At 43.2% G+C, this 16,900-nt stretch overlaps 1 protein-coding gene across 1 annotated transcript in view; it reads left to right on the forward strand.

The window, feature by feature from the left end:
* Positions 1-16,900, forward strand: part of LHCGR (luteinizing hormone/choriogonadotropin receptor) — a 61,017-nt gene that overhangs the window by 29,776 nt on the left and 14,341 nt on the right. The window contains exons 7-9 of the mRNA XM_059942824.1: positions 6,656-6,724; positions 11,873-11,947; positions 13,751-13,936. Coding sequence (XP_059798807.1) covers positions 6,656-6,724; positions 11,873-11,947; positions 13,751-13,936 — 330 coding nt within the window. The remainder of the gene's footprint in view (positions 1-6,655; positions 6,725-11,872; positions 11,948-13,750; positions 13,937-16,900) is intronic.

A 16,900-nucleotide genomic window follows, 5' to 3' on the forward strand; every position in this document is an offset into this window, starting at 1 on the left:
CTTTTTAAACATTTTTTATTTTGAAAATTTTAACTGACAAATGGAATCCATTTGTCTTTCCACTAACAAGTGGAAAGAACTGCACTTTGAGCAGCCCTGTACACCTTACCTAGTTTCACCTACTATTAACAGCTTACCACACCCACTCCATCTCTAGATAGCTAAGTGTATATAACACATTTCCCTCTTGCCAAACCATCCAAAAGAAGTTTATAGACATCATGACACTTCCTACCTAAATTCTTCAGCATGTATCTCCTTAAATAGAAACATTCTACAACACCGTTACACCTAAGAAAATCAACATGGATTTAATGACATCATCCAACCTACAGTCTATATTCAAATGAAAATGTCTTTTATAGATTTTTTTAAAGTCAGAATTCAAAGTTTATACATTGCATTTTTACTGTTATGCCCCTTAGTCCTCCCAACCTTACCTCCCATCCCCCCCTCCTGAGAACTGCCCCCCTGCCTTCCTCTGTTCTATATGACACTAATTCCTTTGAGGGCCCAGGACAGTTGTCTGGACTCATCTGACTGCATTGTCCTGATTAGATTCAGGTCAACATTTCTGCAAGAATACTGCAAAGGGGAGGTTATACGTCTCCCACTGCATCAAACCAGGAGGCCCATTGTGTCATGTTGTGCCACTCCTTGGCCACCTGGCTAAGGTGGTGACTGCCAGACCTCTTCATTGTAAGGGCACATTTTTCCCTTTGTCATAAATAAGTAAACCATTGTGGGATACTCTGAGTTCATGTGACTATCCAGTTGGCCAACAACCTTCCACCCAATGGTTTCAGCATCTGTTCATTATTCAGTTATTATATAGAGAGCTACAAAATGATAGTTTTAAACTTATCACTCCTCTACATTTATTAGCCAGCCCTCTTCTGTATAAAAGAGGTTTCCTTCTTTTTCCTTTTCCTCTCTTTCTCTCTTGCTCTCTCTTTTTTTTTAACATCTTTTTTGGCGTATAATTGCTTTACAATGGTGTGTTAGTTTCTGCTTTATAACAAAGTGAATCAGCTATACATATACATATATCCCCGTATCTCTTCCCTCTTGCGTCTCCCTCCCACCCTCCCTATCCCACCCCTCTAGGTGGTCACAAAGCACTGAGCTGATCTCCCTGTGCTATGCGGCTGCTTCCCACTAGCTATCTATTTTATATTTGGTAGTATATATAAGTCCATGCCACTCTCTCACTTCGTCCCAGCTTACCCTTCCCCCTCCCCATGTCCTCAAATCCATTCTCTACGTCTGCGTCTTTATTCCTGTCCTGGCCCTAGGTTCTTCAGAACCTTTTTTTTTTTTTAGACTCCATATAGATGTGTTAGCATATGGTGTTTGTTTTTCTCTTTCTGACTTACTTCACTCTGTATGACAGACTCGAGGTCCATCCACCTCACTACAAATAACTCAATTTTGTTTCTTTTTATGGCTGAGTAATATTCCATTGTATATATGTGCCACATCTTCTTTATCCATTCATCTGTTGATGGACACTTAGGTTGCTTCCATGTCTTGGCTATTGTAAATAGTGCTGCAATGATCATTGTGGTACGTGACTCTTTTTGAATTATGGTTTTCTCAGGGTATATGCCCAGTAGTGGGATTGCTGGGTTATATGGTAGTTCTATTTTTAGTTTTTTAAGGAACCTCCATACTATTCTCCATAGGGTCTTGCTCTCTTTTTAAGCATCACTATGAAACATGGATTTTTCAAAAATTTTATTCAATATATTATACTGCATTGCTGTCATCATTATTTTAGATACCTGTCACCGTTTTATTGTTGCATGTGGTAAGTTGACATGAACTTGGCTGTGGTGGAGGGAAACATAAAAACTCAGTACTGCTGAAAAGCAAGAGGCATGCTCATATCAGAGAAAGGAATCCCCTGATATAGAGACTGTGAGCCCCACAGAAATGGGGGAATTCTGATGAACATCCAAAAGTAGGGTCATGGCAGCATATAGTAGTGACCAGAGACAGTTATCCATACAATGACTTCCAGGGCATCCAGTAAAGAAGTGTCTTCATACATGAGGAATCATTCAGATATAAAAGGACTTCAGCAAAGTACTTCATGTAGAAAGTGGTGATGGATAGGATAGGATCCCTCAGGTGATGGATAGGATAGGATCCCTCTTCTTTAGGATGGTGCTTATATAGTCATTCGATAAAAATTTGCTTATAGATATACTACCAGGGCATATTTTCTAAAGTAGTATGCTTTCCCCTTCAGTAACAAATATTCCTAATTCTGCAAGGTCTGACTCAAGTCTCAGCTCCACCATGCAGCCTCTCTGACTTCTCCAACCCAAGAGGACTTCTCCAAGACTTCTCATTTCTGTGTACCACACATGCTCACAAGGAATGTCTACTGGCTTGTATTATTCTTTCATTACTTCATGTTTTCACCCATTGAGATTATGAGCCTCTCAAAGACATGGATCTTATATGTCTTCTGTAAAGACATGGGAAGACCCCAGATCCTAAGGCGTGAGGTACCTCCCCATTCAATGGGGTCACTTTTTGAGACCCCAAGGATCTGTAAACCTAAATTAGGCTTTCTTCTTTGAAATCATCCAAAAACTAGGTGGCTACATGATCAAGTGGGAACTATGGCAGAATGTCTAAGACTGCTAATATAACCCCAGAAACGCTTTTAAAGCCCCAGGAATATTTGGAGTTTGCTATAAGGCAGTATTCAAAATTAGAGTGTCATCTGTGATTAAGTTCTAAAGCCCGAATCTTATTTTGAATAAAAAGGTGCCATTCTCTCTGTTTGAGTCAAAATTTCTGACATTTGAATAGAGAATGTAGACAATGCTTTAAAGTAAGGTACAGCTATTGTAATAGAGGAGAGAGAAAAATTCATTTCTATGCCTGTGACAGCATCCTCAAAGCAAAGGAAGCCCTCCTCATTTAATTCTGACACCACGATGTTTTAGAAAAAAGCTATCTGAAGTGACTCTCCAGATGTTTTAAAGGGCATTTAAAGCATTGTGCAGCCCTGACAGCATGAGGTTTCCCACTCACATCTGTAATTTCTCCAAAGTAAGGAAGCCACTCTTTTAATCAAAACAAGGCAGCACATTCTATTGTCTGCAAATGTTAAGAACAGAGCCAAAGAGCAGTAGCTGAAAAGGAAATGGTGAGCCATTTTCTTTGGAAAGTTGGAAGAAGCAGAACCCAGGCTATAAAAAAAAATTTTTTTTAAGACATAAAAAATGTCCAAATACAAAAATGTCAATGGTGCCAACATAGGCCAAAGGTGGTTGAGGGCCCCCATTGAATGAGTACATTCGGGGCAGCCCAGGCCACTGAATTGACCTGCTCTACCCAGGAGAAGAAAGGCCCCTACCTCAATAGAGGAGAATGACAGTTCAATTAAACAGGTCACTGCATTTCATGACATGCTGTCCAGAGCATGGAAAGGGAGATCTTTCTCTCTGTTCTGGCCAGAGAGCTGGAAGCCACTGTTAAGTATAAGAAGAAGAAGAATCATAGGAGCAACACATTAAGCATTTACTTTGTTCCAGAACCTATTTCTAAGTACTCAGTGTATGTTTACTGTTTTAATCCTTACAACAGCCTTTTGAGGTCAAGACTATTATTATCATCTTTGTTTTCAGATTACCAAATTGAGACACAGATAAGTTAAGTAAATTGCCCAAAGTAACTCAGTTCATAGGCAGTAGAGCCGGGATCCAAGCCCAGGCAGTTGGGTTCAGGGCTTGCAGACTTAACTGCGAGGCTGCACTTAGAGCAATGGCATTGTAAGCCCGACCGAAAAAGCCAAGTATAAAATCCTAATATGTATCAAAAGTAGGATCAGGGTATCACACACCAGTGATGAGGAATGGGCATCCAGACAAGTGCTGGCAGCTCTGCTTTGCTAAAAGCACGGTAGGGGCTACTTTTTCTACACATGTAGTTCCACCACTAAGAAGGTAGAGCAAGCAGTAAGGGGACCAGACTCTGGACTCAATTCTGTCCAGCAGACCATCTGATGTGCACTATGGAAATAATGAGAGCTGCACCATCCTATGCTATACCCTAGGGCAAGGTCCCAAAGTGGCATGCCCAAAGCTCACTGGGAGAGCTTGTTATAAAAGTGCATTTTCCTGGATACCACGGCCAGGTTCTGATTCCGTAGGTCTGCAGTGCACGTGGTCAGTAGGTCTGCATCTGCATTTGTGGCCAGCAGCTCCAGACGATTCCTATTCAGTGGATGGAGGAGAATGATTTGACAAACACTGGCCTAGACTCTAAGAAATCCAGTTTCAAAGAAGTCCAGAGAAAAGACAGGTATGATTTCTTCATCTAAAAGAGATTACTGTAAAGGAATTCAATCCCCAAAATGACAAGAGACTGCCAAAGAACAATATTCTAAGTGTAAAATAAAAAGAGAATTCTAGTGGGATTGTGTGAAAGTTGTGTGTAATTCCACAAGACAACAGAGATAAACCAAATACCAATCCCCTCGGATTCTACAATATAAATGGGGACGGAAAACTATTGAAAAACGGCATCCAATAATCCATTACAGAATATAGTTAAGAGCTCATGTGTGAAGCTGTAAACTCAGAAGAATTCCAGAAGAAAGCCCACGAGAGCAGGGGAAGCCAGACAAGGCTCTTCCTCCCGTGGAAGGGCAAGGCCACCGCTCCACCCAGCCTGTTGACTGAACTCGTGTTAGGTAGCAAGCATTATGAGAGATCTGGGGGTTTAACAAAACGAATTAAATATGCTCCCCTGCTCTCTTTGAACTCAGTTATTTTATAATCTCTATATTTTCTGAATTTCAGTGTTCAAGTGTCAAGCTTCAACACTGAGTCCCAACTATACTTATTTATATGCTGGTTTGTCTCAGGTGTGTTGATGGAAAGAGACCCCCCGCCCAAACACAAACACACACTATATACATACATATTACACACATCCACACTACACACATACACATACAATGAAATTAAATCCCACGCTTGTTTTATTTAACAAAGGCTAGAGAAACCTCGTGGACGGCAGCCACCTGGAGGAGTAGGTGGAGACTGTGTCTAAACTGTTTCTCACGTCACCCGCAACCTGCCCCTGACATGGGCGTGCAGCTGCCAGCAACCCGGTAAAGGGAAGCTAGCACCGGGCCACATGCGGCGGCTTAATTTTATATCATACCACAGCCCTTTCTCACTTGAGTCTCATAGCATTGTTCATAAAGAACTTACACAAATATTTCTATTTGAGACTGTGGCTTTCAAACTTGCTTGGCCATGATTTACAGTGAGAAATTCATCTTATATATAACCATTTGTTCATCCAATTCATTTAACATATATTTACTGTAATCCTCCCAGGCGCCAGGCACTGTTCTACATGCAGGGGATTCTGCAATGAACAGAACAGTTTGAATCCTTGCTCTCATAAAGGTTACATTCTACTGGGGAGGCAGACAATAATATAATCATGCGTCAGATGCTAATAAAGCAAATCAGAGAAGGGAGACAGAGAATGCTGGAATGCTGGGGGCGCAGTTTAAATAGGGTGGCCAGGAAAGCCCACACCGAGAACATGACCTCAAACATAGCTCTACAGGAGGAGGAAGAGGGGCCGTGTGGCTATCTCAGGGAAGAAGAGTCAAATCACCCAGCAAAACTGATGTGCTGGATGTAGCCCCAGTCACAGTGTGTTCTGGTCTCATTTCCACCTATTGTGAACTTTAGACAAGTCACTTTCTTCTCTGAGCTTCTTTCCTTCTGTGTCAAATGAAGGGTTGCTGCTTGCTCCTCTCCAAGCTCTTTTCTGCCTCTAACGTTTCCCAGCATCTGTGTTCTAAGGAGTCTCCTATGTCTTGTTCTGGGCAGACTTATACGTATATATGTATACATATACTCACATGTACATAACATTCAAAAATGGTGGAACAAAACTTCAGAAAGAGTACTACCCCGATTACATGCAACATACTCTAACATTTTCCATTTCCATTTTCCATCTGTTCTATTTCATTTTTTTTAAGGCTGATTGTACCCAACTAAATTGATTTCACTATCCACTAATGGGTCTTAAAAACTGTTTACAGACATTGAAATCTTGGTTGTGGAACAAAATGTGGCATCAGCAAAACCAAAGACTCATCCAAGAAAAAGAAACACTCACTCAGTACTGGAACCTTCTTCTGCCCTCAGCTTTCAGCGACCCAGAAAGCCCATATGCCCAGACAGGCCTGTAGAACCAGAGACAAGACTTGAGTGTTAGACAGCTGTAGCCTCACATTCCAGTTCTGCCGCTGTTTTCTCTGACCTTAAGCAAGCTACACAGCAACATGAAGGCTTAGGTTTCTGACCAGAGCAATGGAAGTGACGATGAGGATTAAATCATAAATATGTAGAATGGTTGATCAATATCTGGCACTTAATAAACACGTAACAAATTAGTGGTGGTGCTGGTGGTAGAGGTGGAAGCCAACTAGAGCAAGAAAACAGTCTTATCTCAGCAGGACCTGAGGATCTAAAATGTTAGAGAAACAGAGCTAGATATTGTAAATGCCAGTAATTATCTTAGTAATACATGTCACAGAAGGAAGAATGTGTGATTCCCAACTGTTTCTTTCGCTCCTAAAACCTCTCTCCTCCCTCCTTAGAAAACTATATGGAAATGGATTTGAAGAAATACAAAGTCATGCATTCAATGGGACAACGCTGATTTCCCTGTAAGTATGTGCTTATTTCCCCAGCTCATGAATAAAAATGAAATATTACTCTGGCTACCAGATCACATTCAATCTTCAGCAACTAACTCAGGACAAAAATAAACTTTCAAGTGGCTGGTCCTCAGTGTGGCACGCATGTTACTAGGCAACTGGCTGGCTGGAAACCGCAGAGCACCCTGATGTCGAAGATAGATGCAGCCTGGATACATTGAAGTTGACAGTTTGCTGAAATATTCAACACCCTACTTTAGGCTCCTCCATCTCACAGCCTCCCTCTCTAGTCCCCTCGCTCGGGTCGATGGTGTGTTAGAGGCAGCGTGATTTCAGTGAAGAAATTCTTCCTCCCGGCCCCACTGCAGAGAAATCGGATAATGCCATTTACCAGCCTAATCAGCCACAACAGGCCCACACAGAAGCCCATCTCCCTACCGCTGCAGGCTGGCGGGGGGACGTGAGGGGGAGTAAGGAGCTCATGTTCCACAAGGTGACGGAGCCCTGCGTTTTCACCACATCCTACCCCAGTCCCCAGTGTTAATAACCTTCAACTTTAGAGAAGCATCCCTACTGCATCCTTCACTGTTCTCAACCTGTCTTTCTTTCTATGGCTCCTTTTCTAAAAAAGGGGCTCATTCACAAAGCTCGCAGGGCCAGGATGGAGGCTGCTTGAACCATGACAGGTACCAGGTAAGGTGACAATCACCATACACTTGTGTACAGTAAAACCTAATAGCACATGAAAGGCTCAACTAAAGCCAAAGTTAAGGAAAACAAACAAATGAAAAGGCTTTTAATAATAAATAAGCCATATGTATAAACCATGGTCTACACCAGTGCTTCTCAAACTTTAACACACGTAAGACTCAGATGGAGACTGCTAAAACACAGGTTCCTGAGCCCCACCCCCAGACATTTTAATTCAGTGGGTCTAGGGTAGGGCCCGAGAACTTGAAATTTTAACAAACTCCCAGGAGATGCTGATGCTGCCGGTCTGAAGTTAAGCAGCATAAGTCTACACAATATACTATTTATTTTAACTACAAATATTAACCAAAGACCCTATTATATGGATACCATGTTATACAGCTTGGTGGAGAAGAGAATGGATCTAACTGTCACTAACTGGGACTCAAACTCCAATCCCATTATTTACCACCTTGACCTTGAGCAAGTTACTCAACCAATCTAAACCATAGTGTTTCCATCCATAAAATGGAGCTGCTAATAGGCTTGTTTTGAGGATACCGCCACCAAAATGAAAAGGTCTGTTTTGCATCCTCAGTACTTAGCACAGTGCCTGGCATAGAGTACATGCTCATTTATTAATTATTTGTTACATTATATAGTTAATTATGAATGAATGATAATTAAATAAGATTGTATTTTTATGCAGGTAGCACAGGTCTGGCACATACTAAGTGCTCAAGGAATGGTAGCTTTTTAAACAGTTGTCCTTCCTACCATGGAGTGGATTTTCCCTCATTTTCTTGTTGACTTGAATTCAACGCAGGGTGCACTCTGGCCAATCGAATCTGTTTCTGCCAAATTAAAATCAGAGGCTTATCCTCTCCTGGCACAGTACTCTCAGATGCCTCATTCTGTTATTCACTCAACAAGCGTTTGCCAAGCATCAGCTGTGTTTGAAGGAACATGCTATATTTTGAGGGGAAATGAAGATGAAGAAGCCCTGGTGTTTGCCCTGCAGGAGCTTACAGCCTAGGAAGAAACATCTCCAAATGGTATATAAACTGTACACTAAGTAGTTACTAAAACAGAAGGCAAAATATGGTGCCTGGCCTGAGAGAGGTAAAGTCCTCTGGGATTTCAAAGGCAGAAGAGAAGGAAATTAGAGAAAGCCTCATGAGAGACGTAGATTTTGACCTGAGCCTAACTTGGACAGGCAAAGATGGAAGGAAAATGCACTCCGGTCAGAGAACAAGAACAGCCCAGAGGAGGATGTATGGGATGTGCTCAAAGACCAGAAAACAGTACCTTTTAGAAAGTCCTAGATGTGGGTTAGAGACAAAGCAGGAAGGGCCTTACATGCTAGAGTAAACAATTTGGACTCTCTTCTGTAGAAAATAAGCTGTTGAAAGTCCTGGGATAGGAAATGTGAGAGGGGCGCTTAAAGAAGGTTGGCTCATGGGTTAGCAGGGAGGACAGAGGGCTGGAAGGGGCAGGCCAGGGCTAGAGACACAGAAGTCAGAATTACCTGAAGAGAGAGGATGGGTGAAGTTCTTTATGGCTGAGGTCACCTGCACAAGGAGGAAAAATAAGAGGACTGAATATAAAATTGGGGGGAAACGAGAGATAAGGAAAAGAAGCCAGCGCAAAAGCAGAGGTGAGAGGCTAATCAGCAGAGTACATCTTTGGGAGGTCAGGGAAAGCAGAGCGTAAGGTGGGAGGTCCTTGGTCAGCAGTGTCTCAAACGCTTTAGAGACGCCAGAATGGGTATGGACTTAGAAAAGTCCTGACGTCCCATTAGTACGTATTCCCCATACCTCACTGTCGCCAGAAAGAGGAAGCCAAGAACACAAATCAGTTTGCCAAGAACACAAGTCAATTCCATTCATTTATTCATTCAACACACACTTATTAAGCATCACCAATATATTAGGCACCATGTTAAGTGCTGTGTCTACAATGGTACCGTGGAAACAGTCCCTGCCCTAATGAAGTTTCTGTACTAGCAGAAGAGACAGGAAAAAGGCAAGTAAATAAATGAAATTATTGCAGGTAGTGATACATACTGTGAAGGGAATAACCTATCCCTGAGATCTGAGAGAGTACCGGGGGCAGACTGACTCTAGGTTAGGTGCTCAGCGACAGCCTCACCAAGGGTATGATATTTAGGCTGAGCCTAAAGGATGACGAGGAGTCCGCACTGGCAATCATCAGAGGCAGCACATTACAGAAAGAGGGAGCAGCATGTGCAAAGGTCCTGAGTTGGGCAAGAAAAGAAGTTGATAAACTCCAAGAATTGAGAGGAGGCCAGTGTGACTTAAGGGTCATCGGCAAAGGGAACATTGGATGAGATTAACCGGGAGATGGAGCAAGTCATCAGGACTGAGGGGCCATGAGAAGGAGTCTGAATTCTCTTCTAAGAGCGAGCAGACCCATCGAAGGGTTGAGCAGGGCAGAGGGAGTAGTTTTCAAAACCGTCAAGCAAAATTTTCAAATGATGGGCGTGTCCGGCCCCATTTCTGACACCTTCCTCATATAAAGGCCTGTCCAAAGTTGTTCAGAACAATGACACCATAGCCCTACAAAGTTCTCAAATACGTTACGTACTAAGACAGACAGGGTGGAGAGGAGCAGCTTCAGAAGGTTACCCTCAGACACCTCCAGGGGTCCGAGAGCCCATCCCTACCATTCCCAGAGCACCCCCATTAGGGAAGCCTTGGCTGGAGTTTGGGAGTTCTCCCACTGCACTTCAGAAGGTCATCCTTCCTATCCTTCTCATACCCAGAAGGCCATGCTACTTGGGAGAGCTCCCAAAAGCGACCTCCAGGAAACTGTGGTAGATGAATTTTGGATTTATTTTTGACCAAGTTACATAATACAGAGTTATCATTATACAAAAAGATCCGAGTTTTAATAAAACATGAGAAATGCTGTCCTGAAATTTGAACAATTAATTTGATCTGGCTGACATGAGGATTATTTGCTCACAAAGCCCGGTTTCAATGATTTATGACCATAACTGAACATAATTAAAACAAATCAAATCAGGAAGAAGAGCCATGGAGGCTTGGGAAGGAATTTTTCTTTTGATTTAGATTTTAAACAGCAAATTGACTCTGACAACCTCACCTCTTTGAAAGCGGAAATACACCCAGGGGATGGGACGATGTGAGACTGATGGGTGCATTGTGATGAAAGGGCCGAGGCTTTCCGAGGAAAACGCTTAGTAGAAGCATGTGGAAGACAGCCACCGAGGGAGTGAGATGCAGGGGCTTTTACAGTTTTTAAATGGCAGGGGTGATGTGGAGACTTGCAGAAAGACGATGAAGAAGACGTAAAGCTATGAGATGAACCAGGTAATTACTGAGGATCCTGCGAGGGAGGGGGCAGTGGGTGTTGGTGTATTTGTTTTGCCACTGTAACAGTGGTGCAGAAGAATCATGTCCTATGCTCAAAATCATCACGCCAGCAATGGATGTACACTGTGCCCACTGTCCAGGGTTTTCCAGAATGTTCTTTGAGACGCCACCCCTTCTCTTGTAGGAAGAAAGCAATCAAAAGTAAGCTGACAAGTCTGAGCCCAGGGACTCCTCTCCCGGCTTCCTTGTCCGCGCAGAGAGGGGCCTGTCCTTGGAGACACCAGCGTCAGGGCCCAGACGGGAGCTGCTCAGCGGGGCTAGGCTGAGCTGGTCCTGAGCAGTTCACCCTGAGCTGTCTTGAGCTTAGGGAACAGAAGCCCTCAGGTAGTTACTCCCACTGCAGCTTTTGGCTTCCTGAAGAGCAGTGGCCTTCAACCCATTTGTTTCTACGATACACACACCTGGCAACGATCAGGCACAGGGCACAGACCCGTGGGGCACCCGGGGTAGGGGGCATTTCCTATACAGGCTGTCCTTCCTCCCCTTTCTAACCCACTGAGAAATGCACAGCTGAAAGAAAAAGAGTCCAATTAACGTGATGAAAGGGGGTAGCTTTGAATGGAACCTGCTTTTCTTTTAAGTAAAGAATTTGCAAACTTCAGTATTATTACTATGAACAAACACTGAGCCCTCCAAGGTCATGACGGCCTGATGCAGAGTGGGCTGCACTTCCCTTCAGCCTTGAACACTGGAGCAGCATTTTCTTCCCTGCCCAGCTGCCTGGTGGTAAATGTGCACAGCTCCAGGACAGAAGTAGGGAGTACTTTAAGTTGTAGGACAAAGGGTTCCACTGAGTGAGGGGAAGATCGCAGAGGAAAGGCGGAGCCAAGCACACCAGCGATTTCACAGTTTTCTCCGAGGAGAAGAACGTCTTTTTCTCATTTTACCTACAGCCCCGCCTTGTCCCCTCGACCCCTGAGCGCCATGCCCACAGGCTGCTCTCATCGCGCATGCGCACAGCTATGACTGTTCACACATGAGCTGCAAACTCCACTCCAAGAATTGTGAGGAGGCCAATGTGACTTAAGGACACTGTCCTTCCCCACAGGGAGCTAAAGGAAAACGCGCACCTGGAGAAGATACACAATGGCGCCTTCCGGGGGGCCACAGGGCCTAGCATCTTGTGAGTACAGCGCTGCTGCCCTCCCACCCCACCCGCTGCAGCCCAGCAGGCCTGCTCAGGGCGTCCAGCCACATGGTCCCCAGCCTGCTTTGTGGGGAACCAGTCTCTGCACGTGCAAGGGTTTCCGTAACAGAGCACCACCTCCTCGTGCTTCCTGCCCACTGTTTTTTCTGCTGTCTCTCAGCTTCTGCCATCTCTCAGCTTCTGCCATCCTACCCTAGGGGTCCCTGTCTGTTATGTCTCATATTCAAAGTACACCAGACTCAGAATCTTACACATTGCTTGAATACTCTCCAGTCTAGCACATACTATAGGCAGAGTTCTTACAGCAAACTGGTCACCTACTTGGGCACTGAATAGCTAAGGAGAGTTGCCTTTGGTCAGGCACAAGAATGAGTGAGTATGATCATAAGACACCCTGCATGACAGTTTTTGCTTGAAAACCTGCTTGGTCTGCCTGCTTAGAAATGACTGTGAGCCCGGTAGGCATCTACGCTGACTTTTCTGGAACAGTGGGACCAGACCTAGGTCTCTTACTCTCCAAATAACTATTCTCATTATACCCTTAGGGTTTAAGTGATATCTAGAAGTGGTCCTTCCTTCCACACCCCCAAAATATTTCCCCCATGAGTCTCTCACTGAAACTGAAAATCAATCAACAGAGATTCACTCCTTTGTAATGAGACCTTGTCATTTCTAGAATCTTAATTTAAAATATTTTACCCCCACCAAAAAAAAAAAAAAATCACCAGGCCTGCAAAGAATCATGTGGTCAATCCCTAATACATCTAAGATAATAACTCTGGAAAGCAGAATGAGAACACTGGTTACCTAAATCAATAAGGACACAAAAGCAATGAGTCTGCAGCCCCCAAGGCAAATTCTGCCACCTTGACTATTCCACCAAGGGCCTACACTAGTCATCATGCCACGTTGTCAAGTTCATCTGTCCATCAATCCCCTACTGAGCCCCTCCCACGAGATGGGCACTAAGTACTGGGTCAGTTTGCTGCAGGGGGCTATGCTCCTGGAAAACTTTCATGGGGTATCTGCAGCAGCCACTTAGAAGATGGGCAGAATTTTTAAATTCCCACTGACTCTTCCTCCTCACATTTAATTTGTTTGCAGTTTTCTTGGGCATTGCCTCAAGTCTAGAAAAGCTGAGGCATTCAGGACCTTGTGTGAAAAACCTGAGCTTTCCACACAGTTTTGCTTGCATGGCCCAATGTTTGCTTGCTTTGGACTGATGAATCCAGCTTGCCTTTAGTGAAGTCAGAGGGTGGCTAATGCCACACAGCGGCTCTGAATAGCGTAACTAGCCTGTGCTTCACGAAAACCTACCCTGCAGAGCTTGATCAATCAAAGACCGAGGCATCTGAAGCCCTAAATATTTCCCCCTGGACTAGAGCACAGAAGCTGATGTCACTGCATGTGCCTGCTCTCTCTTAAAGCAAGTAGTTATTTCACTTCTGCTAAGTGGAGAGGGGTAGAGGGAGGGAGAGAGAGGGAGAAAGGAAGCAGCAGAGGGGAGAGAGAGAATGCTAACGAATGTATGACAGGTACAAGGAGTTATACTCAGCCTTGAAAAGAATAATGGGGTACATATCAGAAAAAAGACCACGTAGCTTTTTTGAATTCAGATCTTAATGAGACTAACTGAAATGGAGAATTAGGGAGAAAGAAAGATGGAGAAAAGATTCCTCAGAACCTAGAAGGATACTATTGTTGAGAGGAAGTTTCATTCTATGAATCATACATGTTAAGTAAATAAATAAATAAACCTTTCTCCCTTTTACTTTTCAGGGATATTTCTTCCACTAAACTGCAGGCCCTGCCTAGCTATGGGCTGGAGTCCATTCAGACACTAATTGCCACATCATCCTATTCTCTGAAAAAACTGCCATCAAGAGAAAAATTTACCAATCTCCTGGATGCCACATTGACTTACCCCAGCCACTGCTGTGCTTTTAGAAACTTGCCAACAAAAGAGTGAGTAAAAAACAAAAGGTAAAGCCTGCCAGGCTGTGGCAGAAACTCAGATTTGAAAATAGTCAACTGGTCGATGGCTCCCAGCCCCTTCACTCCCTGCCTTCTAGACCAGCTCCATAGTCATGGGGTCACTTTCAGATAGACCAGAAGAAAATGAACTGTCTTATTTCCTCCTGAAAACTGACTCCAAATAGTCGATTCACCCTGCAGCTAGAAGACCTTCATAGCTTATTCTTAGCTAATTCAAAACAATAGCCTTAAATCAGACTATAACTGCAGTTGCAAAATGGAGTACAAAACTGGTATCTCAAAGATCAACTAGCCCTAATCCTTTTCAGAGAGCATCATTTCTAAAGAAGTGGGGGAAGTAGGCTCAGTAGGGTGAATTTTACCTAATGACTTAATCCTTAGTTAAAAAAAAGAAAAGAAAAGAAAAGAAAACACTACAGAAGGTTTCCAGTGTTTGGTTTGTTTTTTTTTTCAAGCTATTTCTCTCCCAACATAAGACTATCTTCTATTACAGAACAGATTCCTAGCCCCCTAAGGATTAGCTTAGTGTGGGAACAGAAAAGGCACAAGCTCCTGGCTGGTTTGCGATCAGTGGGGGACATCTTACTGATTCAACTAATTCACTTCAATCCAGAATGGAATGGCAGGGTATGAAGTATTTCATTCTTTCCTGAAAGCACTGTTCTCCAGACTTTTTTTCTTTCTCACTGAAATGCATACTAAGAAATACTTTTTTTACATTGCAACCCAGTAAACACGACACATGCAACTGAAATAAAACAAAGCACTACTTAACTGTTTTACATGTGATAACACTGATATTCTCTTGTCTATTTTATTTCATGTTTTTTGCTTTTAATGCTAGTCTTGATTCACTTATTGTTTTCATGACCCACTAGTGGGTCACAACTCACAGTTGGAAAAATGTCACCCTAAAAGGATATTATACAGCCTAAGCAGATATTCTCTATCAATTAATCAGATGAGGCACTAAGAGAGTGACACTAGAATGCCACTGTCTTAGAATCAACCTATTTATACTTAATCAACCAGCACGTGTTATCATCGTACACCTACTTTGTGCCTTGCATAGGTAGGTGCAGTTCTACCTGAAGCTTTTGAGGTAACCAAGAAGACAGACCACTCACTGTACTCAGAGAGCTATGCACTATTAACTGAGCTTCAAAGAATATTAACTGAGCACTCACCGTGTTCCAAACACTATGCAAAAGTCTGAAGATACAAAGATGAGTAAGAGCTCATCCCAACCATCAGAGTCACAGGCAGCTGTTTGGGGACAACACACATGACAGCCAATATTTAAGTCCAATACAGCAAATGTTATGATAGAGCTGAGAACAGAACAGAGTACTGTGGGAGAACAGAGGGAGAATTTCTAAATGGCAGCAGGGCTTATGGAAGGCTTCCTGAGGAAGTGACTTCTGCTGAGCCTTGAAGAACAGATAGGAGTCAGCTAGACACGTGTGGGGAAAAGCACACCAAGAAGATGGAATAGCTTGTGTGAAGGCACAAAGGCAAGAGACAGTGGGATGAAAGTCATTCAGAAAAACTAAAACAAGAAGACTTATGGTTACATGGAGGAGGATGAGTGAGGAGAGGAGACCAGGGAGAAGTGGGCTGTGATGGGCTCTGAGTACCAGGCCAAGTTGTTTAGAGGATGGGGAACCACTGAAGAATTCAAAACAGAATTACTCAGATTTGCTTTTGTAAGGTATCACTCTGGCAGCAAGGTGGAGGATGGGCTGGAAGTGAGCAAAGCTGGTGAGAGAACAACTAAAACAGAGGATACAGATGCCGGTTTATGATAAAGCTGATTCTGGACACCTCCACTTTTGTGGCAAAGAGGTCACATCACTTCTGAAATTACTGACATGTTAAAACTTTAGTTCAGGGGTTTTTTATTTCAGTAGATGAAAGAGACTACAACCTCCTTTTAAAAAAAAAAAAAAAAAAAAAACGGCATTACGCAATTGTGGGCCAGTATCAAAGTGAGATGGGAATGCAGTCACACAGAGGTTGTCTTGATTGGAATTACAAGCTTCAACTGACTCCCTCTCTATCTCTAAAGCTAGAAACCTTGGATGTTAGTGAGGATGGAGAGCCTGAAGCTGGGTCAGTGGACTGTTTGTGCAAACTCTGGGTCACCCCTCTGCCCTGCAGCTGCTGTGTGGATAATGCACACAGCTGCCTCAGCAGATGGCCCCCAAACTCTCCTTGGTATCTATGATTAAAATTTCAAAAAAGATACAGGAGACAGAACCCAGTGCTATTATCTGAAGGCCAAGAACAACCACATTTCCTGTTAACTGTAGATTGGTTCACACAGAGTATCTCTAAGTATCAGATACAGAGCCAGCATCAAACACACACACAATCTCTCTCTCTCACTCCCTCTGTCTATCTCTCACGCAAAATAACAAGCTGATTAATTTTTGAAAGTGAGTCCAGTAGGTCAGAGAGTTCTTATATATTCTCCACCTTCCTGCTTTTATACAAAGTCATTCCTACAAGGAACTGTCTTGTTAATACTGGAGAAGAATAATACATAGAAATATGCATTCTGGATTGCCTCATTTCTCCTTCCTCCTCAGGAAAGGTTGAGGTTCGCACAGCCTGCTTTCCTTTCCGCTATTTCTTCACCCAGTTTTCCTTTGTGCCTCCCTTTGGTTTCATCTTAGGAAAAATATAAGTAGAGCCTTCTTTTAATTTCTTGACATTTTCCCCTTTCCATAGGCTAAATTTCTTAGAGGGAAACATGAAGGAATAGGGAGCAACCACATTATATTTCTGCACATAATCCAAAAAAGCAGAAAATTCACATCATAATGTCAGGTCCAGAATCTTCAAATCTTTACAAAAGAGATTCCCAGTTATAATTCAAAGCCTTGAACTCTGAATGGTTATTTGTTCATCAAGGCCGGTGTGGTGAGGAGC

The sequence above is a fragment of the Balaenoptera ricei genome, chromosome 13, assembly GCF_028023285.1.
Source record: "Balaenoptera ricei isolate mBalRic1 chromosome 13, mBalRic1.hap2, whole genome shotgun sequence".
Classification (NCBI taxonomy): domain Eukaryota; kingdom Metazoa; phylum Chordata; class Mammalia; order Artiodactyla; family Balaenopteridae; genus Balaenoptera; species Balaenoptera ricei.